At 32.3% G+C, this 24,788-nt stretch overlaps 1 protein-coding gene across 1 annotated transcript; it reads right to left on the bottom strand.

The window, feature by feature from the left end:
* Window positions 1-151: 151 nt before the first annotated feature.
* LOC135146811 (uncharacterized) lies at window positions 152-17,992 on the bottom strand. The gene is made up of 12 exons (XM_064092080.1): window positions 17,952-17,992; window positions 17,581-17,650; window positions 17,411-17,470; window positions 16,564-16,794; window positions 13,121-13,342; window positions 12,486-12,572; window positions 11,852-11,994; window positions 5,623-5,692; window positions 5,453-5,512; window positions 4,606-4,836; window positions 847-1,068; window positions 152-295 (listed from the first exon to the last, which is right to left on the bottom strand). Exons 1-12 carry the CDS (start codon window positions 17,990-17,992, stop codon window positions 152-154), a joined length of 1,581 nt encoding a protein of 526 aa, XP_063948150.1.
* Between the last annotated feature and the right edge of the window lie 6,796 nt (window positions 17,993-24,788).

Here is a 24,788-nt window from a genome sequence, read left to right on the forward strand (position 1 = left end):
CAAAATGAAGTTGTAGGTATTATATCGTTCATTGACACTACCAACACAAAACATCCAGTATCCTCAGGAGAGATACTCAGAACTTTCACACAGTTTCCTCAAGAGAGATTGCGTCGATGGTTGAGATAATTCAGTTAATTTACCAGAAAGATTATTTCCATAACTTGACAGAACTGTCGTGACTTCCGGAAGCAATCATTCCTGTTACAGGGGACTGTGCTAAAGCAGCAACCATATTTTCATGTGCTCGAACTGTCATGATTTTATTCTCAGCAATATTCCACAACTTTAAACCCTGTACAGAATGTTAAAGAAAATAGTGTTAGCAAAGTACAGATAGCTTTAGGTATAAAAAGGAAACAAATACATTATATAGTGTTATTTAAAAGTCTACAATGTCAAGTGTCACACATCCAGAAATGATTGGTTGTATTGAGTTACCAATATCGACTACAGTTATTGGTCCAGTCATTTGCAAGTATTAAAATTAAAATTGAAGTAACAGAACGTGAAAGATTGCAGCATAGCAAGTTAGTTCAAACTAGGCTCATGGCAATTAAGATCATTTAAGTGTGACGAAAAAAGTACCCCCAAGTACCTAATCATCCAAGAGACAAGTCCATAATGGTAGACTAAGTGCAATATTTAAAACAAGGTCGTAGGAAACAAAAATACATAGATAAATACCTTCTCTCCACCAATCATCAAAAGAGCTGAATAGCTTGGATGGAAACAAGGCAACCAATGATAAAAAGTGAAGAGTACTTAACATTGGTATTTCTAAGATGCAAATTGACACTAGCATATAGATTGACGAGTGTGTTTGTGAAACATAGAAGGGCCTACCAACTGATTTTCAGGTGATGCAAGACCTGCTGTTTCCGAACCATACATCGTCAACCCTTTTTGTCCAATGCTTACATGCTGCGGACTACTAGCAGTATTTTTCTCATCGCCAGGGGTATGAGTCGATACCGGGGATTTTGGTGAAAGATCCATTGTGTTTCCCTTACCCTTACTATTAGTTGGTCCAGAAGACGACTGCTGTTTTCTTTCTCTGTTATTGTTCTGTATGGAAATAACAAGACAAGAGCATTAATTAAATCAAACCCAAAAGCGAACTAGGAAGCATGAGTGTGGGTGCGGGTACGTGAGTGGGCGTTACGGGGATACAAGAATTCGGCAATCCAAATATGGGGATTCAGGTGCAGGGGGATTCGGTAAATATTATTATATTAAAAATATATATTATGCATTTTTTTCAGGTTTCACATTAATAATTAAACCAAATATTCAAATATGTGGATTATGCTTAACAATTTACATAATGATTATTTAATAACACAATTGTTGTAGTATAGACTAATAAACTTATATTAAGTAATCAGCTAATTACAGAATTAATTATTTAATAAGAATCCCCGCCCACCCAACAATCGAGTGTGCGGTGCGGCGGGTGAGTGAATAATCCTGCTTTCTAGAAAGTGAACAATATAGGGAAGAACATAAAAATTCCATTGTTGAAAATTGTGCCTCACTCCAACCTGTGTTGGTAGGGGAATGGAAAGTTTTGCTACTAAACTTTAACATTACAGTTCGGCCTCTTAAAAATTCCTATTAAAGATATAGAAAAGAAATCAAACCTGTTGCAGTTGCTCATGTTGAGAGGATGATTGTGGCATTTGGGTCATTTTCATCCGAGATACATATAAAAGTGAATCAGATATATAGCTACTACAATAATACAATACAGTGATTATCTTACCAAATCAAGATTATACTACAATAATGTAATGATTATCTCATTCTTGGCATGTTTTTTAAACACGATGAGAAATATCTATAGATTAGCATTCAAGCTGTGCAAGCACATATATAGCTGAGCAGCCTTATGGCTATATACAATGGATGAGAAATAATTTATGATATTCAAGCAATGCATCTACCCTTATGGCAATATATTATAGGGTCTTGTTTCCTGACAATTGATTGTCACGGAACATTTACACAACATACTGTGTCCCAGCCGTTGGATCGACGATCCAACGGCTGATACAAAAGGAGAATTTTTTAGGTATCCGTTGAAAATAACGGCGGACACTAGGTCTTTCCGCGTGTTTTTTACGCGGACACACAGAGGTATCCGCTAAAAATAACAGCGGACAACACAGAAGACACATGTATTAATTGCCAAAATCCTAGGTCTCTCCTTCTCAATAAAAATGAAATTATACTCTCCTTTTTAAATTTATGTATCTAGATGATTATTTTGATTAAACTAATTTTGTTTTGAATAACTAACAATTAACTTTATTTTATATTGTATGTTTAGAATTCTTTGTTTATATATTTTTAATAGTTAGTCGATTATTATTAAAATTATCATTATTACCTATACATTCTTACGTTAGTATTTTATTATAAATTTAATTCTTTTTTTAATTTTTTTATTGATTGACTAATTTATTTTTGTGAATAATTAATATATAATTTTTATTCTTGTCACATATTATATATTATAAGTATTCTTTATTTATGTGTTATATAAAATATATTTAATTTAATTTATTTAATAAAAATATAAAATGCTACTTAGACAATGTATGTTTTTTAGACGTTTTTCTTGTTTTAAGTTTTAAATTAATTTAATATGTGGTATATATACCACATAAAAAAGAAAAATATTTATGTACTTAAAAGAGAATAATATTTATGTACTTAAAAGGAATATTTATGTACTTAAAGGAATAATTATATACCACATAAATATTATTCTCTTTTAGATTAATTTAAAACTTAAAACAAGAAAAACGTCTAAAAAACATACATTGTCTAAGTAGCATTTTATATTTTTGTTAAATAAATTAGATTTAAATATATTTTATATAACACAAAATGTAAAGAATACTTATAATATATAATATGTGACAAGAATAAAAAATATATATTAATTATTCACAAAAGAAAAATTAGTCAATCTGTTAGGTACAGATACGATTGTAGAAGAGGGGGTTGAATACAATCGATACCAAATAATCGCGGAAGTGAATCTGATTGGAATATGACTTGTTAATCAGATTATAATTAATTAATATAACAATGTTTTAAGTCATTATATAATTAATATGGTTCAGTTTTAATGTCCACTAATGTTCGTAGAATAAATTCGACAGGGTATATTTTAGATTAGTGATTAAAACAACCAGGTTATCAAAGCACATAAAATTGTGGATATAACGATCAAGCAAGTTACGAACAACTTGAAAGCTTTACAAATGCTTTGATTTACAAAGTGATGAACACTTTCAAATGAAGAAACTAAGCCATATATATAGGCAAAGGAATGAACTTGTAAGACAATTAAGAGATAAGACGATTACAAGTGTTGGAAAGACAAAATAAGAAGGGTAAGACAAACTAGTCATGGGCAAGACAAAGCAAAGCAAGGGAAGACAATCTATATATTCGGCAGGACAATTGAAATTGTCTTGGCTTTGGAATTGTCTTGGCAGTGGATCAATACACACGGCAAGACAATTAACATTGTCTTGTCATGGGTGTGTATTCAGTAGGACAATCCCTTTGTGATTGTCATGCCGAATACCCCAATTGGTAAGACAAAACCCATTGTCTTGTCTTGCTTGGCTTTAGTAAACTGTCAGACAATTGAATTGTCTTGGCTGTTTTGAGATACACTCGGCAAGACAATCTTAGATTGTCTTGCTGAGTTGATTTAGATGTTTTAGAAATGTAATTGTTGTTTATATTTAATAGAAAATTATCCACTTAATTAAGTTAATTATATAAACTCATAAATTAAATTAATTCAAGAGTTAATTAATTTAATAAATAAATTACATAATTAATATAATTATTTGAGAAGTGAAATAATAGTCCATTAAATATGTAATCACCCAATCTTCAGTAGAACTGCTTCCTGTCTTCTTTAAACTTTAATAACTTCGTCTTGATTTGTCGATTGAATGAACTACCACTTCTGCTTGACTTCATATATTTAATTTGAGTAACTGATACACAGATGTACTGTCTAATTCATCTGTATCTACTTAAATCAAATATTCTTCGTCAAATAAACAATAAGAATTAGGTTTGTTCGTGGAGTCTTCGTCTTGTAAGTTCTTCTTCATTAAATAGAATCTTCTGAATAAATAAAATATAGAAACTTTATACCTTCTGAAATTCTGGACGTGCCACAAAAGACTATTTGTCCACTGAGGCTTGAACATATTAATGAACTTCTTTCAGTGGTGTGCAGCAGCATCCTGGATTCTTCTAACATATAAAAGTGAATCAGATATATAGCTACTACAATAATGCAGTGATTATCTTACCAAATCAAGATTATACTACAATAATGTAGTGATTATCTCATTCTTGGCATGTTTTTTAAACAGGATGAGAAATATTTATAGATTAGCATTCAAGCTGTGCAAGCACATATATAGCTGAGCAGCCTTATGGCTATATATAATGGATGAGAAATAATTTATAATATGCAAGCAATGCATCTACCGGTGGCTGCCTTATGGCAATATGTTATATATACATATACTTGGCCAAGTCAATCTTATATTTTTTCTTAACCTTTTGTGAACACATCGATCCTTTATTTTTTTCCAGCTCAGCATCTTTTACTTTCAATCCACCCCGTGGTAATCCACCAAACCCGTAATTAGGTGAGCTTCCAATACATCCTTGTGCCTGAGCTTGTTCTAATGCTTGCTGGATTGATGAGGACAGGGGAAATCGATTCTGATCCAGTAGATCCGGCTGATGTACTTGTAGACCTGAATTCGGCTTTAGTTGATCAATTCCCTAAATTATGACAGATTGATGACAAATGGTCAGGCATACACGTTCATGTTATGATGTGAAAAAATACAGCAATGCTGTACTGAACATAATATATGTATAACTCACCAGAGCCCAACCCTTCTGTGGAAGACCAGTGACCCCTTGTTTTAATCCTGAAGAAACAGCAAGGCAATTGAGTAAATATCATAGCTACCCATTCCTTCTTATATATAGTCTTTATTTGCAAAAATCAGTACAGAGGTCGTATAATAGAAATGATACAGTCATACAGTATACATTTCAATTACCAAAAGATGTCCATCAGCCAGAAAAAAAGTTCAGTAAACAACTGTGCAGATATTAATGGGTGAAGTTTTAGAAAACTGTCTAATCAATCGAATGGATTAGTGATAAGACCCGTTTATACATTAAGAGATGTTACAGTTTATTTTGCTAGCTATAACATATATATTGTATATTTATAGAAACACACGCACTTATCCTGACTATAAGACCCTAACCCATGACCTCTACCTCCCACTGGAGTGATGAGGGGGTGGACACTTCCCTGCTGGTAGTTTGCAGTACTCTTACTCACAAGGACTCTCTACATACAAAAGTGCTCTGATAGTGTTACCTGCACTGCCCAATCCAGGCTGTGACTGCGAGATTTCTGGTTGCCCGAGTTCGCTTCAGTCTTTATGTCCCATAAGCATCAATCAGACACAAGTCAATGAACAATGAACTTCCAATACAGCAAGCATATTATTATCATAGATAGAAAGAACATATACTTTAGTTACTTACATTGGTCATTTGAGCACGCAATTGCTGGGAAGACCCAGACATGTTCCCAGAATTTCCTTCAAGCAACTGGCTGAAATCCACACAAAAAAAGCCAATGAAACAACTAGTTAACCTTTATATCCTTACACGGGGTTGAGAAAAAAAAAGAGAAATGGTGAAGCGGCCAAAATATGAGGGTTTATGTGTGTTAGTAGGCCCACTTTCTTTTCTCTAATAATATTTTCATTCGACAAATATATAATTTCTATTTTTCAAAAAGCAAACAATCTCATTGGTGGATGTAGTGGTGCTAACGGCGGTGCACCGTAATTACCTCTGGTTTCATTCGTTGGTCTCAAAAAATAAATTTCATGTTGTCGCAGAGACTTTACCATTCTTGAAACTTGCTTACCTTCAACTTGTGCATGTTCATGTATATCATTAACAGTAATGAAAAGATTTAAGTCATGCACGCATATATCTTTAGAGTTAAGTTATATGGAGTACATAAAAACATTGTTTATATTGGAGTATTGGAGTACAAATCATAATTTTTTAGTTTAATCATAAATAATTACTCTTATTATCCAAATTTATATATAATTTATCATTTATATGTAGTATTAAACATAATTGTCAATTAATCATTAAAGTCTTTCAACTTTAACAAGCATTAAGATTGTTGTTCTGCTTATAAGTTAAGTTATATTGCAGAATATAATGTCCTACGATTTATAAAAATAACTGTTCTATCTTTTGATTACAATGTTTATGTCTTAAAACATAATCGGCAGGTTGTAGGATGTCTACAAATATTGTAGAACAAAAATAATTAAAATTCAAATGACTAGATTATATTTTATGAATCTTGTACTCCAATACTCCAATTTCTTTTGTATTATATGAAATTTGTAAAATGTAGGGAAGAAACAATCTTCAACTCATTTTGGGTCAGAGGAAAATTGAGGGGAAATAAATGATGTGCAAATGATCTCTCCTTCCATTTCTGATCTCTCCTTCCATTTCCATCCACATCAAGCTGTACCAAGTAATTATGTCGATTAGATCCACTAATAATATTTGTAAGATATAAGATTTGGCACATAAGTAATAAATATGTGATATATGCGTATTACATGGGAAACAAATTCTGGTACAATATAATCAAAAAAAAATTAAATATAAAACATTACCTTACCAGAAGAGGATACATGTGTGATTTTCTGGAGCATTTTCTTCATTATTTCCTGCAACTTAATTTACAAAGCAAATCAGAACAAATTACATATAATAAATGATTTCTATAGTAAAAGCATTTAAGAATTTTATTCAAAACCTTATAAATATACAATATGTGTAATTTAGGAGAAACTCATTTTAGAGCATATGATCTTTTTTATCAAAACAAGACTTGCAAATAATATATTGATACAACAGATTTTAATACAAATAAATTAATTCTTGTAGCAAAATCATATTTTATACTAAATTATGTGATATTTTTGTACCTCCATGAGGCTGACATACAATATATAGATATAGCGATTTATAACAACTAAAAATTTAAATTTCAACTTGAACATGATTTATTGTGATTTTTTTCAAAACCAAATTTAATCAAAATTTAAACTGCTTCAACGTATAACGGCGGGTAGCAAATTTTATATACATGTATATAAACATATTAAATATGTATATCAAATAAAATCAAACTCTTAGATTGAGCTTCTGTAAAAAAAAAAAAAAACTCTTGAATTATGTTTAACTTTCGATTTAATAACAAACAAATCAATCGAAAATAAAACATTCAAGAACCAACAAAATTATGGTATAAATATTAAAAAAAAAAAAAGCAGGTAACCATCAATTCATTCATATAAGCACTATTATGTAATGTGCCACAATCAACAAGGATTTACCGAGTTGCTATCTCACGCATCTTTCACGCGTAATAGGAAAATGGATGAGAATTCGGATAATATTACAAACATCGATCACATCACTTCAATTCACGATTGCCTTCACTTGTTGGTATTAGGGTAACTTGAGCTTTATTATCCGGTTATACAAAGACACAAGGAGGAAAGCATAAAGTTTATAGATAGAGGGACATAGGAGAGGAAAGTCGCGGCTGCGGTGAATATAGGGTAAAAGCATTGTACAAGAAATATTTATAACCAAATTTTGGGCCATCTGAACAACTTTTAGGCCCAATATGATGAATAAAAATGTTCTACAAAAAATATTCAAAAAATACAAATAAAAATTATAATACGCAAAGCAACTATCCAAAATATATTATATATTTTAGAAGATAAAATAGACAATTAACATGATTATAAGTTTCAACATGCCTATTTAGATCATATATGATTGTAACTAGTTATATGTTTAATTTTATGTTTTTGGACGAGAATAATTTGAATTAGTTGCATAATTCTAAAAGTATATTTAATTTTTTTATTGCACATGTTTTAGGATTTTAAATAATGTATATAAAAAAATTTACATTTGATGTACATATTTTTTTAATTTTTTTATTGTAGATAGAAATGTCCAAAAAATTTGAAGCTCGGAAAAAAGTCCAAAAAGCTCGGCCCGGGCCTTAAATAGGCCTCCTTTTTTTCAATCAAAATACGGGCCTGCCAGAAGCTTAAAAAGTTTGGATAAAATCCTGACTTTGGAAAAGCCCGGATAATTTAATATCCATACAAAGCCTAGTTTGGGCCTGGATTGAAACAACTTTTTAAGAACCCCTATTTAACTCTAGCCCAATTATACTATTTTATCTATCTATTATATTAGATAAAAAAAATATATAGAGAAAATAACCCCGTATCTATTCCCTCAAAGACCTGATCTCTCTCTCTCTCCACGATTATATTTGCTGGTAATAGCGAAAGTTATTTAAAATTGTAATTATTCTGTTGACATGGAGGAGTAATACTGCGAATTTTACAAATAAATGGGAGTTTGAAGAGAAATTATAAGAAACAGTTGCGATTAAGATAGGGTAAGAGCGTTGCATATCAAAATATCTATAACAGAACTTTGTAAGGGATGATATCGATATGGGCTCCTACCAATTTGTTGGCCAGTATGATGAATTACGCTATTCTTAAGAAATATGTACAAATTAGTATTATTGTAATGTGCAAAACACCACACGATATATTTATAAAATAAATATTTTAAATGATAATATAGAAAAAATATCTGATTATAAGTTTTAATTACTAATATAGATCATATTGAAACCTGATTGTATCTCATTATTGTTATATGTAATTTTATAGTTTTTGAGTATAGTTTTATTATTCTTTTTCTTAAGTTAGAAAAGTATTGTTCATATTTAAATTAAAAAAATGAATATGTTAAATAAAGGTTTTTAATTAATTTATAATTTAATGCACAAAAAATTATTAAATTTTATATTGTTAATACTGACAATAATAATACTAGCAAATAAGCTTGAAACCTTTTTTTTTTTTTTTGAAATAAATTATTGATTGAAATAAGCTTGAAACCTTAGTACTAGCAAATAAGTTTGAAATCCTAATACTAGTAAATAAGCTTGAAACCTGGGGGAAGGGGTGTCTTAATGCAATATAAACCAAATTAGCTGAAAAATGAAAAAAAATAGTCTTTGACCGAAAGAGAGAGATTCTTAATCCAATGCAATACAAATCTGCCTCAAACAAAAAACCATTCCCAAACAAATTTTTAATCACAATTTTTAATTACAGAAATTACCCGTTTATACATCACAAGTCACTATTTTATATATAACTAGCCCTAATAGATTAATTTTTTTTTTGAAGAATTTGATGCGACCAGTAATTGTAGTAATTGTATGGGTACATTTTAATCATTTTCTAGTAATTGTATGGGTACAGTTTCTACTTATTCCATTTATAAATAGATTAATTTTCTTTTTGAAGAATTTGATGCGACCAGTTTAATATAATAGAATTTAAAATGATTTTTGATATATATATTTTATGAACATTTAGGTAATTTATCGTCTTGACTATCGCTGTAATTAACCTTCTAATATTGTCGTGTTCTAAACATAACATGCATGCTTTTTTTACATCAATTTTAAGAATTTTACTCGTTTAAACAATTTTATTTGGCTTGATTTTTCCATATTTTTCCATCCATGGTACAAAATGTTCAAGTTTTGAATACCTTCAACAACATATCACAATAATTTATTAATTTAAACACATATAAGAAAATTATTAACTATTATAATACACAGGTGCACAGCACGGGTTACAGGCGAGTATATTATCAAAACTAAATATAAAAATTCAAATATCAAATATTTTTTTGCTTACACGACAAATACATATTATATATATGGTAATAAAACAAAAATGACAAGCTAGTGTAGTGGTATGAATGAAATTGATGTTGGTTGGTGCACTTAAGTTCGATTCCCATTTGTTTACTGCCGTCAAATCAATTGGTTGGTGCACTTAAGTTCGATTCCCATTTGTTTACTGCCGTCAAATCAACCTAGAGAAGAACATCCCACTCAGATAATTTACAATATATATATTATAATACTTCCAATATATAATAGTTATATATTACATATATTTATAATTTATAATATATATGGTAAGTTAATAGAATTTATAATATATATTTTGTGTTAATAAATTTCATTTGAATATAATGTAACAAAAATTGTCAAATAGCCTTACTTAATCATATGGGTAAAATTGGGAAAATATTTCATTTAGATATTATGAAAATTTATATATCAAATAATATTATTCACTCAGCATTCATATTTCAGATTTATTCAGATCATTCAGATATATTAATCTTTCAGATATAAATCATTCAAATTTGCCAAATGACCCTTACCGCAACTAGTGACTAAAGGGTCATTTGGCAAATCTGAATGTAACGTTGATGAATGATTAACGGAAATTCCTAATGGTACCATTGTAGAATTGGCTTTTCCAAATGGTACCAATGACTATTTTGGGCTTCCAAGTGGTAACATCCAACTTTTGACTTCATCCATCACATACCACTCCGTTTAGTTCACGTTAATAAAACGTTAATCCATTATGATTTAATTAAAAAAAGTAATTAAAATAAAATGAATTAAAAGTAAAAAAACATGAATTTGGGTCATTAGTCGGGTACGAGAGTTTAATGTCACAGATCCAAACACACACGCGGGATTAGGGTTCAATGGAAAGAGGGGATCGATCGAGATAGTGAACAATACAGCCACTCGCCACTTAATTCAACACTGATCAAAGTATAAGGTATGCATTTCACCTTCAATTACTCTATATAATCGATACATATATATCTTTCGCGGCTTAATTCATTGTTTTAGGGTTTATGTGTGTATATGTGCAAGTTTATCTGTGTATATGTGTTTATGTATGATAGTGAACAATTTTTGACTCCCCTGTAAATGAGGTTTTTTGGGTTTGCATAATATACATTGATATGTATAATACTCATAACTGTTAACTGGTGCATTGGGTGTAATATGATTGTCAACATATGTGCAGATGGAGAAAGTATTAATTTTTCACTTGGGTTGTGCATGGTACTCTGTTAGGACATACAAGCTTTCTTATAGTTTTAGCATTAACCCCATACCTGACCAAAACCAATGGCCTGCATATGATGATCTACCTATTGTCATACCACCTGCATGTGCTTTTAATTATATTTAGGTATCTTGTAAACACAAATAAAATAAAATAACATGGAAAAGTGCAAATACAAAAATTTTTTTGGTTGAGCGCTGCAACCTGTGAAATTTAGATTACTCGGTCAGCAACTTTCTTGAATCGTTCTGCATATGGAGCTGGTCAAAAAATTTAACAAACGAACTTAATAACTGAATGATTCTATTCAGGTCTATTCAGCCTCTTTCATCCACAAACATATAGCCCCCTTAAGTTACCGGCATCACACACCTCCTTCCATCACTTACTACCATCACGGATCTCCGACAACTATAAGAGCTCGTCAATAGTCGACCACCAATACTTAACATAAGTAGATTTTCTGAATTATGAAGAACAAAATTGCTGATTTTATGTATAAAATAGTAATTAATGAAGAATAAACGGGTGATTCATATAGCTGCAAATAGTGATTGTGGAACTGGTTTTTAGTTTGTAATTAAGAATTGGTTTGTTTTTATATTCTTATGTTTCATCGATATTGATAATTTGGTTGCAGTGTTATTTTCTTCTGTCACAGGAAAGCAAATGCAACTTTAATTTCATGAAATGTTTTTGTATCAAGATTTTTATCTCTTGATCCATCATCTACTTCTAAGTTTTCTGTGTTGGCTGTCATCACCAATGACACTAATGCAATTATGCAAAGAATGCAACAGATCTGCAGTAGCATACCATTATCCCAGAGTTCATATACAGGAAACACATACATGGTGGGATGGAGTAATCAGTATCCGTATAACTTACCCCATTAAATCCCAAAGAAAAAAAGAAGCAACATATTTAGGACTTATCTGAATATCCAAAATAAAATAATCATTAAAATTCAAAAGTACCATTATTTTCCTACTGTTATTGTTATATCCATAGCTAAGAAGATTCTAGGATTCTTAATCTTCTGAACAGCTCACTATGTGTTCCTCCCTAATCTGCTATCTCTATAACAAAATGAAGTTGTAGGTATTATATCGTTCATTGACACTACCAACACAAAACATTCAGTATCCTCAGGAGAGATACTCAGAACTTTCACACAGTTTCCTCAAGAGAGATTGCGTCGATGGTTGAGATAATTCAGTTAATTTACCAGAAAGATTATTTCCATAACTTGACAGAACTGTCGTGATTTCCGGAAGCAATCATTCATGTTACAGTGGACTGTGCTAAAGCAGCAACCATATTTTCATGTGCTCGAACTGTCATGATTTTATTCTCAGCAATATTCCACAACTCTAAACCCTGTACAGAATGTTAAAGAATATAGTGTTAGCAAAGTACAGATAGCTTTATGTATAAAAAGGAAACAAATACATTATATAGTGTTATTTAAAAGTCTACAATGTCAAGTGTCACACATCCAGAAATGATTGGTTGTATTGAGGTACCAATATCGACTACAGTTATTGGTCCAGTCATTTGCAAGTTTTAAAATTAAAATTGAAGTAACAGAACGTGAAAGATTGCAGCATAGCAAGTTAGTTCAAACTAGGCTCATGGCAATTAAGATCATTTAAGTATGACGAAAAAAGTACCCCCAACCTAATCATCCAAAAGACAAGTCCATAATGGTAGACTAAGTGCAATATTTAAAACAAGGTCGCAGGAAACAAAAATACATAGATAAATACCTTCTCTCCACCAATCATCAAAAGAGCTGAATAGCTTGGATGGAAACAAGGCAACCAATGATAAAAAGTGAAGAGTACTTAACATTGGTATTTCTAAGATGCAAATTGACACTAGCATATAGATTGACGAGTGTGTTTGTGAAACATAGAAGGGCCTACCAACTGATTTTCAGGTGATGCAAGACCTGCTGTTTCCGAACCATACATCATCAACCCTTTTTGTCCAATGCTTACATGCTGCGGACTACTAGCAGTATTTTTCTCATCGCCAGGGGTATGAGTCGATACCGGGGATTTTGGTGAAAGATCCATTGTGTTTACCTTACCCTTACTATTAGTTGGTCCAGAAGACGACTGCTGTTTTCTTTCTCTGTTATTGTTCTGTATGGAAATAACAAGACAAGAGCATTAATTAAATCAAACCCAAAAGCGAACTAGGAAGCATGAGTGTGGGTGCGGGTACGTGAGTGGGCGTTACGGGGATACAAGAATTCGGCAATCCAAATATGGGGATTCAGGTGCAGGGGGATTCGGTAAATATTATTATATTAAAAATATATATTATGCATGTTTTTCAGGTTTCACATTAATAATTAAACCAAATATTCAAATATGTGGATTATGCTTAACAATTTACATAATGATTATTTAATAACACAATTGTTGTAGTATAGACTAATAAACTTATATTAAGTAATCAGCTAATTAGAGAATTAATTATTTAATAAGAATCCCCGCCCACCCAACAATCGAGTGTGCGGTGCGGCGGGTGAGTGAATAATCCTGCTTTCTAGAAAGTGAACAATATAGGGAAGAACAGAAAAATTCCATTGTTGAAAATTGTGCCTCACTCCAACCTGTGTTGGTAGGGGAATGGAAGGTTTTGCTACTAAACTTTAACATTTCAGTTCGGCCTCTTAAAAATTCCTATTAAAGATATAGAAAAGAAATCAAACCTATTGCAGTTGCTCATGTTGAGAGGATGATTGTGGCATTTGGGTCATTTTCATCCGAGATACATATAAAAGTGAATCAGATATATAGCTACTACAATAATACAATACAGTGATTATCTTACCAAATCAAGATTATACTACAATAATGTAATGATTATCTCATTCTTGGCATGTTTTTTATACAGGATGAGAAATATCTATAGATTAGCATTCAAGCTGTGCAAGCACATATATAGCTGAGCAGCCTTATGGCTATATACAATGGATGAGAAATAATTTATGATATGCAAGCAATGCATGTACCCTTATGGCAATATATTATAGGGTCCTGTTTCCTGACAATTGATTGTCAGGGAACATTTACACAACATACTGTGTCCCCGATCCAACTGCTGATACAAAAGGAGAATTTTTTAGGTATCCGTTGAAAATAACCGCGGACACTAGGTCTTTCCGCGGACACACAGAGGTATCCGCTGAAAATAATAGCGGACAACACAGAAGACACATGTATTAACTGCCAAAATCCTAGGTCTCTCCTTCTCAATAAAAATGAAATTATACTCTCCTTTTTAAATTTATGTATCTAGATGATTATTCTGATTAAACTAATTTTGTTTTGAATAACTAACAATTAACTTTATTTTATATTGTATGTTTAGAATTCTTTGTTTATATATTTTTAATAGTTAGTCGATTATTATTAAAATTATCATTATTACCTATACATTCTTATGTTAGTATTTTATTATAAATTTAATTCTTTTTTTTAAGTTTTTTTATTGATTGACTAATTTATTTTTTGTGAATAATTAATATATAATTTTTATTCTTGTCACATATTATATATTATAAGTATTCTTTATTTATGTGTTATATAAAATATATTTAATTTAATTTATTTAATAAAAATATAAAATGCTACTTAGACAATGTATGTTTTTTAGACGTTTTTCTTGTTTTAAGTTTTAAATTAATTTAATATGTGGTATATATACCACATAAAAAAGAAAAATATTTATGTACTTAAAAGAGAATAATATTTATGTACTTAAAAGGAATATTTATGTACTTAAAGGAATAATTATATACCACATAAATATTATTCTCTTTTAGATTAATTTAAAACTTAAAACAAGAAAAACGTCTAAAAAACATACATTGTCTAAGTAGCATTTTATATTTTTGTTAAATAAATTAGATTTAAATATATTTTATATAACACAAAATGTAAAGAATACTTATAATATATAATATGTGACAAGAATAAAAAATATATATTAATTATTCACAAAAGAAAAATTAGTCAATCTGTTAGGTACAGATACGATTGTAGAAGAGGGGGTTGAATACAATCGATACCAAATAATCGCGGAAGTGAATCTGATTGGAATATGACTTGTTAATCAGATTATAATTAATTAATATAACAATGTTTTAAGTCGTTATATAATTAATATGGTTCAGTTTTAATGTCCACTAATGTTCGTAGAATAAATTCGACAGGGTATATTTTAGATTAGTGATTAAAACAACCAGGTTATCAAAGCACATAAAATTGTGGATATAACGATCAAGCAAGTTACGAACAACTTGAAAGCTTTACAAATGCTTTGATTTACAAAGTGATTGTCATGCCGAATACCCCAATTGGTAAGACAAAACCCATTGTCTTGTCTTGCTTGGCTTTAGTAAACTGTCAGACAATTGAATTGTCTTGGCTGTTTTGAGATACACTCGGCAAGACAATCTTAGATTGTCTTGCTGAGTTGATTTAGATGTTTTAGAAATGTAATTGTTGTTTATATTTAATAGAAAATTATCCACTTAATTAAGTTAATTATATAAACTCATAAATTAAATTAATTCAAGAGTTAATTAATTTAATAAATAAATTACATAATTAATATAATTATTTGAGAAGTGAAATAATAGTCCATTAAATATGTAATCACCCAATCTTCAGTAGAACTGCTTCCTGTCTTCTTTAAACTTTAATAACTTCGTCTTGATTTGTCGATTGAATGAACTACCACTTCTGCTTGACTTCATATATTTAATTTGAGTAACTGATACACAGATGTACTGTCTAATTCATCTGTATCTACTTAAATCAAATATTCTTCGTCAAATAAACAATAAGAATTAGGTTTGTTCGTGGAGTCTTCGTCTTGTAAGTTCTTCTTCATTAAATAGAATCTTCTGAATAAATAAAATATAGAAACTTTATACCTTCTGAAATTCTGGACGTGCCACAAAAGACTATTTGTCCACTGAGGCTTGAACATATTAATGAACTTCTTTCAGTGGTGTGCAGCAGCATCCTGGATTCTTCTAACATATAAAAGTGAATCAGATATATAGCTACTACAATAATGCAGTGATTATCTTACCAAATCAAGATTATACTACAATAATGTAGTGATTATCTCATTCTTGGCATGTTTTTTAAACAGGATGAGAAATATTTATAGATTAGCATTCAAGCTGTGCAAGCACATATATAGCTGAGCAGCCTTATGGCTATATATAATGGATGAGAAATAATTTATAATATGCAAGCAATGCATCTACCGGTGGCTGCCTTATGGCAATATATTATATATACATATACTTGGCCAAGTCAATCTTATATTTTTTCTTAACCTTTTGTGAACACATCGATCCTTTATTTTTTTCCAGCTCAGCATCTTTTACTTTCAATCCACCCCGTGGTAATCCACCAAACCCATAATTAGGTGAGCTTCCAATACATCCTTGTGCCTGAGCTTGTTCTAATGCTTGCTGGATTGATGAGGACAGGGGAAATCGATTCTGATCCAGTAGATCCGGCTGATGTACTTGTAGACCTGAATTCGGCTTTAGTTGATCAATTCCCTAAATTATGACAGATTGATGACAAATGGTCAGGCATACACGTTCATGTTATGATGTGAAAAAATACAGCAATGCTGTACTGAACATAATATATGTATAACTCACCAGAGCCCAACCCTTCTGTGGAAGACCAGTGACCCCTTGTTTTAATCCTGAAGAAACAGCAAGGCAATTGAGTAAATATCATAGCTACCCATTCCTTCTTATATATAGTCTTTATTTGCAAAAATCAGTACAGAGGTCGTATAATAGAAATGATACAGTCATACAGTATACATTTCAATTACCAAAAGATGTCCATCAGCCAGAAAAAAAGTTCAGTAAACAACTGTGCAGATATTAATGGGTGAAGTTTTAGAAAACTGTCTAATCAATCGAATGGATTAGTGATAAGACCCGTTTATACATTAAGAGATGTTACAGTTTATTTTGCTAGCTATAACATATATATTGTATATTTATAGAAACACACGCACTTATCCTGACTATAAGACCCTAACCCATGACCTCTACCTCCCACTGGAGTGATGAGGGGGTGGACACTTCCCTGCTGGTAGTTTGCAGTACTCTTACTCACAAGGACTCTCTACATACAAAAGTGCTCTGATAGTGTTACCTGCACTGCCCAATCCAGGCTGTGACTGCGAGATTTCTGGTTGCCCGAGTTCGCTTCAGTCTTTATGTCCCATAAGCATCAATCAGACACAAGTCAATGAACAATGAACTTCCAATACAGCAAGCATATTATTATCATAGATAGAAAGAACATATACTTTAGTTACTTACATTGGTCATTTGAGCACGCAATTGCTGGGAAGACCCAGACATGTTCCCAGAATTTCCTTCAAGCAACTGGCTGAAATCCACACAAAAAAAGCCAATGAAACAACTAGTTAACCTTTATATCCTTACACGGGGTTGAGAAAAAAAAAGAGAAATGGTGAAGCGGCCAAAATATGAGGGTTTATGTGTGTTAGTAGGCCCACTTTCTTTTCTCTAATAATATTTTCATTCGACAAATATATAATTTCTATTTTTCAAAAAGCAAACAATCTCATTGGTGGATGTAGTGGTGCTAACGGCGGTGCACCGTAATTACCTCTGGTTTCATTCGTTGGTCTCAAAAAATAAATTTCATGTTGTGGCAGAGACTTTACCATTCTTGAAACTTGCTTACCTTCAACTTGTGCATGTTCATGTATATCATTAACAGTAAAGAAAAGATTTAAGTCATGCACGCATATATCTTTAGAGTTAAGTTATATGGAGTACATAAAAACATTGTTTATATTGGAGTATTGGAGTACAAATCATAATTTTTTAGTTTAATCATAAATAATTACTCTTATTATCCAAATTTATATATAATTTATCATTTATATGTAGTATTAAACATAATTGTCAATTAATCATTAAAGTCTTTCAACTTTAACAAGCATTAAGATTGTTGTTCTGCTTATAAGTTATATTGCAGAATATAATGTCCTACGATTTATAAAAATAACTGTTCTATCTTTTGATTACAATGTTTATGTCTTAAAACATAATCGGCAGGTTGTAGGATGTCTACAAATATTTTAGAACAAAAATAATTAAAATTCAAATGACTAGATTATATTTTATGAATCTTGTACTCCAATACTCCAATTTCTTTTGTATTATATGAAATTTGTAAAATGTAGGGAAGAAACAATCTTCACCTCATTTTGGGTCAGAGGAAAATTGAGGGGAAATAAATGATGTGCAAATGATCTTGTTGAGTATACAACAACGAAAGCAAAACCCAAAAGCGAATAAACAAGAACAAGAAAAATAAACGACAATCACACAAGACAAAGATTTTACGTGGTTCGGAAAATCCTACTCCACAAGCCACACTAATTTTATTGATCTCTCACAATTTGTTGTGTTGTGATTTTACAATTACATGGGAGTATTTATAAGAGAAGAAATTGGCCTAACCAAAATAGGAGTCTAACTTTGAAATATCTAACTCTAATAGGAGTCCAAATATTTCTAACCAAGTCCTATTCCGAATCTGACTCCACAAACCCAACAATCTCCCACTTGGAGTCTGACCTCATCTTCACTTCACTTCACTTGTAAATCTAGTAAAATCCACTACTTCAGTCAATAACTCAAACTAGTGCGGCGCCTTCTCATCAATCAATTCTGAAGGCCAGTTGAAGCTATGCAAAGCTTCAACTTTTCACTGGTAACCACCTTAGTCAACATATCTGCAGGATTCCTTATACCAAGGATTTTCTTCAAGGACAAAGTACCATTGCTAATCAACTCTCTCGTAAAGTGATATCTCAGCTGAATATGCTTTGTCCTCGCATGAAACACAGGATTCTTCGCAAGATGAATAGCACTCTGACTGTCGCTATATAAAGCACTGTCCGCCTGTTTCTTGCCCAACTCCTCAAGAGAATTCTTCAACCAAATCATCTCCTTGCTTGCTTCAGAGATAGCCATATATTCTGCTTCCGTGGTTGAAAGAGCAACACTCTTTTGAAGTCGAGACATCCAACTAACTGCGGTGCCATCCAAAGTGAAAATATATCCCGTAGTACTCTTTCTTGTATCCAAACATCCACCCAAATCTGCATCAGAGAATCCTTCCAAGATAACATCTTTCTTGTTGTAACGTAATGCAATCTTGGATGTACCTTTCAAGTAGCGCAACAACCACTTGACTGCTTCCCAATGCTCTTTCCCTGGATTAGACATGAACCTGCTAACAACTCCCACTGCATGAGCAATGTCTAGCCTTGTACACACCATAGCATACATTAAACTACCAACTGCAGACGCATATGGAACTTTAGCCATATATTCCTTGTCTTCATCCGTTTTAGGTGACTGCTTCTTTGTAAGATTAAAGTGAGCCGCCAACGGTGTACTTCTGGTCTTCGCATCCTGGATACTGAATTTCTCCAACAATTTCCCGATATACTTCTCCTGGGATAATTTTAATGTACCTTCAGATCTATCCCTCATGATGCTCATACCAAGTATCTGTTTTGCTGCACCCATATCTTTCATCTCAAACTCTTCAGACATCTGTCTCTTTAACTTGTTGATTTCCCTCATGTTTGATCCTGCTATTAACATGTCATCAACATACAACAACAATATGATATATGATGAGTCAAACCGTTTAAAATAACAACAATGATCCATTGCACTCCTTGTGTACCCATTCCTCATCATAAAGCTGTCAAACTTCAAGTACCATTGTCGTGGTGCTTGCTTCAAACCATACAAGCTTTTTATAAGCTTGCAAACAAGGTTTTCTTTTCCAGCTATCTGAAAACCCTCTGGCTGTACCATGTAGATGTCTTCATCAAGATCACCATGTAAGAACGCGGTTTTAACATCCAGTTGCTCTAGATGTAATTCCTCAGCAGCCACAATACTTAACACAATTCTGATAGTAGTCATCTTAACAACCGGAGAAAATATATCAGTATAGTCAATACCCTTTTTCTGTTGATACCCCTTGACTACTAACCTTGCTTTGTATCTCTTGCTGCCATCAGGTTCATCTTTGATCCTGAACACCCACTTATTCTGTAAAGCCTTCTTCCCTGCTGGTAATTCTGTTAAAGACCAAGTATCATTCTTCTCAAGAGAATTCATCTCTTCTTCCATGGCTGATTTCCACTTAACTGAATCATCCACCTGAACTGCCTCTGAATAACACTGAGGCTCTCCATCCTCGGTCAATAACATATAATATGCTGAAGGTGAAAATCTTTGTGGTGGCCTCACAGTTCTGCTAGATTTTCTTACCTCAGCCTCTGGAGTAACTGGAACATTATCAGAACTCCCACTATTTCTTGCAAGATCTTCTTCTGTAATATCATCAAGCACTGCCTTCTCTTTTTCAGATTGTTCCTTTGTAAATCCAGAATCGACCGCAAGCTTATCCTTATATACTGTATTCTCGTTAAAAGTAACATCTCTACTTCTAACAACCTTCTTCATGTGTTCATCCCAGAAACGATAACCCATATCATCTGAGCCATAACCAATGAAGATACACTTCTTCGCTTTCGGATCAAGCTTGTCCCTGTCAGAATCTTTGACACGCACATAAGAAACACACCCAAAAACTCGCAAGTGTGAAAAATTTACCTCCTTTCCCTGCCACTCTTCTTCAGGAATCTTGAACCCCAAAGGAACTGAAGGTCCCCTATTTATGAGATACGCCGCTGTGCTAACTGCATCTGCCCAAAACATCTTTGGCAACCCTGCATGTAATCTCATACTCTTGGCCCTCTCATTCAAGGTTCTATTCATGCGCTCCGCAACTCCATTCTGTTGTGGTGTCTCTGGAATAGTTTTAATCATTCTAATCCCATATTCTGCGCAATAGCTTTTAAACTCATCACTACTATACTCACCACCATTATCTGAGATCAAACTCTTAATCTTCAAACCAGTCTGATTTTCAACTTCAGTCTTCCACTTCTTGAAAGTAACAAACACATCCGATTTATTTTTCAGAAAATAAACCCATACCTTTCTAGTGGAATCATCAATGAAAGTGACATAGTAGCGAGATCCTCCTAGTGATGCAACTGTTGTTGGACCATATACATCCGTATGAATCAGCTCTAACTTCTCCGCCTTGGGTGTCCTCCCTGATTTTGCAAAAGTAACCCGTTTCTGTTTTCCAAGAACACATGCCTCGCAGAAACCAACTTCCACATTCTTCAGCTCTGGAATCTTCCCCTGAGAAGTTAACAACTTCATGCCCTTTTCACTCATATGTCCAAGCCTTTGGTGCCACAAAGTCGAAGAACCAATCTCATCTGCAACTGAATTTACTTCACAGCTAGATTGTTCAACTATATACAGCGTCCCCTTTTTCTCTCCGCGAGCAACAACAAGATTCCCCTTTATAACCTTCCATTGTCCGTCTCCGAAAGTAACTCGATACCCTTCCTTGTCTAATTGACCCACAGATAACAACATCTTCTTCAGTCCAGGAATGTACCTTACATCTTTCAACGTCCAATCAGTTCCCAAAGAGGTTTTGAGATTAATATCTCCCATGCCCACAATATCCAAAGTCTCATCATCAGCAAGACGGACTTTACCAAAATTTTCAGCTCTGAAATTTAACATCAAATCCTTGCAAGGGGTAGCATGGAATGACGCACCAGAATCCATAACCCATGATTCAACAGAACATTCAACACAACAAATTAACGCATCATCATTCACCACTTCTTCAACTATATTAGCCGAATCATCCTCTTTCTTCTTACCTTTAGGAGCTGCGGGAGCCGTACACTGATTTCTGAAGTGACCTTTCTTTTGACAATTCCAACAAACAATATCCTTGCGATCTTTGGATTGTCCTCTCTTTTGTGACTTCGATCTGTGACGCCCCTGATTCTGTCCCCTTTCGGTCTTTCTGCCTCTACCCTCAGCACTCAACAAGGAACCTGACGACTCTCCTGAGTTTCTCCTACGAATATCTTCTCCAAGAATCGAATCTCGAACTCCATCAAAAGTCATCTTACCACTCCCTGATGAATTAGAAATTGCAGTGACAAATCCTGACCAACTATCCGGTAAAGAGGATACCAACAATAAGGCTTGTACTTCATCATCGAATTTAATATCCACAGATGTTAGTCTTGATAGGATGGAATTAAATTCGTTAACATGATCAGCAACACAATCACCTTCATTCAATTTCGTGGCAAATAGCAAACGAATCAGATATACTTTATTTGACGCAGACGGCTTCTCGTACATGTTTGATAATGCTTTGATCAATCTATGAGTTGTCGTTTCCTTGACGATATTGTAAGCAACGTTCTTCGCCAAAGTTAATCGGACAACACCCAGAGCCTGCCTGTCCAATAACTTCCATGCTGTCTCATCCATTGAAGCTGGCTTCTTCTCTTCTAGCGGTTCATGTAGCTTTTTCTGGTATAGATAATCTTCTATTTGCATCTTACAGAACCCAAAATCTCTTCCATCAAATTTGTCGATCTTTATTTTCCCATCTTCTGCCATCGCTCCCACTCGCCTGAAAAACCTCGGCTCTTGATACCAGTTGTTGAGTATACAACAACGAAAGCAAAACCCAAAAGCGAATAAACAAGAACAAGAAAAATAAACGACAATCACACAAGACAAAGATTTTACGTGGTTCGGAAAATCCTACTCCACAAGCCACACTAATTTTATTGATCTCTCACAATTTGTTGTGTTGTGATTTTACAATTACATGGGAGTATTTATAAGAGAAGAAATTGGCCTAACCAAAATAGGAGTCTAACTTTGAAATATCTAACTCTAATAGGAGTCCAAATATTTCTAACCAAGTCCTATTCCGAATCTGACTCCACAAACCCAACAGATCTCTCCTTCCATTTCTAATCTCTCCTTCCATTTCCATCCACATCAAGCTGTACCAAGTAATTATGTCGATTAGATCCACTAATAATATTTGTAAGATATAAGATTTGGCACATAAGTAATAAATATGTGATATATGCGTATTACATGGGAAACAAATTCTGGTACAATATAATAAAAAAAAAAATTAAATATAAAACATTACCTTACCAGAAGAGGATACATGTGTGATTTTCTGGAGCATTTTCTTCATTATTTCCTGCAACTTAATTTACAAAGCAAATCAGAACAAATTACATATAATAAATGATTTCTATAGTAAAAGCATTTAAGAATTTTATTCAAAACCTTATAAATATACAATATGTGTAATTTAGGAGAAACTCATTTTAGAGCATATGATCTTTTTTATCAGAACAAGACTTGCAAATAATATATTGATACAACAGATTTTAATACAAATAAAGTAATTCTTGTAGCAAAATCATATTTTATACTAAATTATGTGATATTTTTTTACCTCCACGAGGCTGGCATACAATATATAGATATAGCGATTTATAACAACTAAAAATTTAAATTTCAACTTGAACATGATTTATTGTGATTTTTTTCAAAACCAAATTTAATCAAAATTTAAACTGCTTCAACGTATAACGGCGGGTAGCAAATTTCATATACATGTATATAAACATATTAAATATGTATATCAAATAAAATCAAACTCTTAGATTGAGCTTCTGTAAAAAAAAAAAAAACTCTTGAATTATGTTTAACTTTCGATTTAATAACAAACAAATCAATCGAAAATAAAACATTCAAGAACCAACAAAATTATGGTATAAATATTAAAAAAAAAAGCAGGTAACCATCAATTCATTCATATAAGCACTATTATGAAATGTGCCACAATCAACAAGGATTTACCGAGTTGCTATCTCACGCATCTTTCACGCGTAATAGGAAAATGGATGAAAATTCGGATAATATTACAAACATCGATCACATCACTTCAATTCACGATTGCCTTCACTTGTTGGTATTAGGGTAACTTGAGCTTTATTATCCGGTTATACAAAGACACAAGGAGGAAAGGATAAAGTTTATAGATAGAGGGACATGGAGAGGAAAGTCGCGGCTGCGGTGAATATAGGGTAAAAGCATTGTACAAGAAATATTTATAACCAAATTTTGGGCCATCTGAACAACTTTTAGGCCCAATATGATGAATAAAAATGTTCTACAAAAAATATTCAAAAAATACAAATAAAAATTATAATACGCAAAGCAACTATCCAAAATATATTATATATTTTAAGAGATAAAATAGACAATTAACATGATTATAAGTTTGAACATGCCTATTTAGATCATATATGATTGTAACTAGTTATATGTTTAATTTTATGTTTTTGGACGAGAATAATTTGAATTAGTTGCATAATTCTAAAAGTATCTTTAATTTTTTTATTGCACATGTTTTAGGATTTTAAATAATGTATATAAAAAAATTTACATTTGATGTACATATTTTTTTAATTTTTTTATTGTAGATAGAAATGTCCAAAAAATTCGAAGCTCGGAAAAAAGTCCAAAAAGCTCGGCCC

This window comes from Daucus carota, chromosome 4 (assembly GCF_001625215.2).
Source record: "Daucus carota subsp. sativus chromosome 4, DH1 v3.0, whole genome shotgun sequence".
NCBI lineage: Eukaryota > Viridiplantae > Streptophyta > Magnoliopsida > Apiales > Apiaceae > Daucus > Daucus carota.

Excerpts from the sequence above, each read along its gene's own strand:
- LOC135146811 (XM_064092080.1), bottom strand. The coding sequence starts at position 17,992 with ATGAACATGCACAAGTTGAAGGTAAGCAAGTTTCAAGAATG. Across the intron at positions 16,795-17,410 it reads GCCTGGATTGGGCAGTGCAG|GGAATTGATCAACTAAAGCC; the intron begins GTAACACTATCA and ends GTCATAATTTAG. Across the intron at positions 4,837-5,452 it reads GCCTGGATTGGGCAGTGCAG|GGAATTGATCAACTAAAGCC; the intron begins GTAACACTATCA and ends GTCATAATTTAG.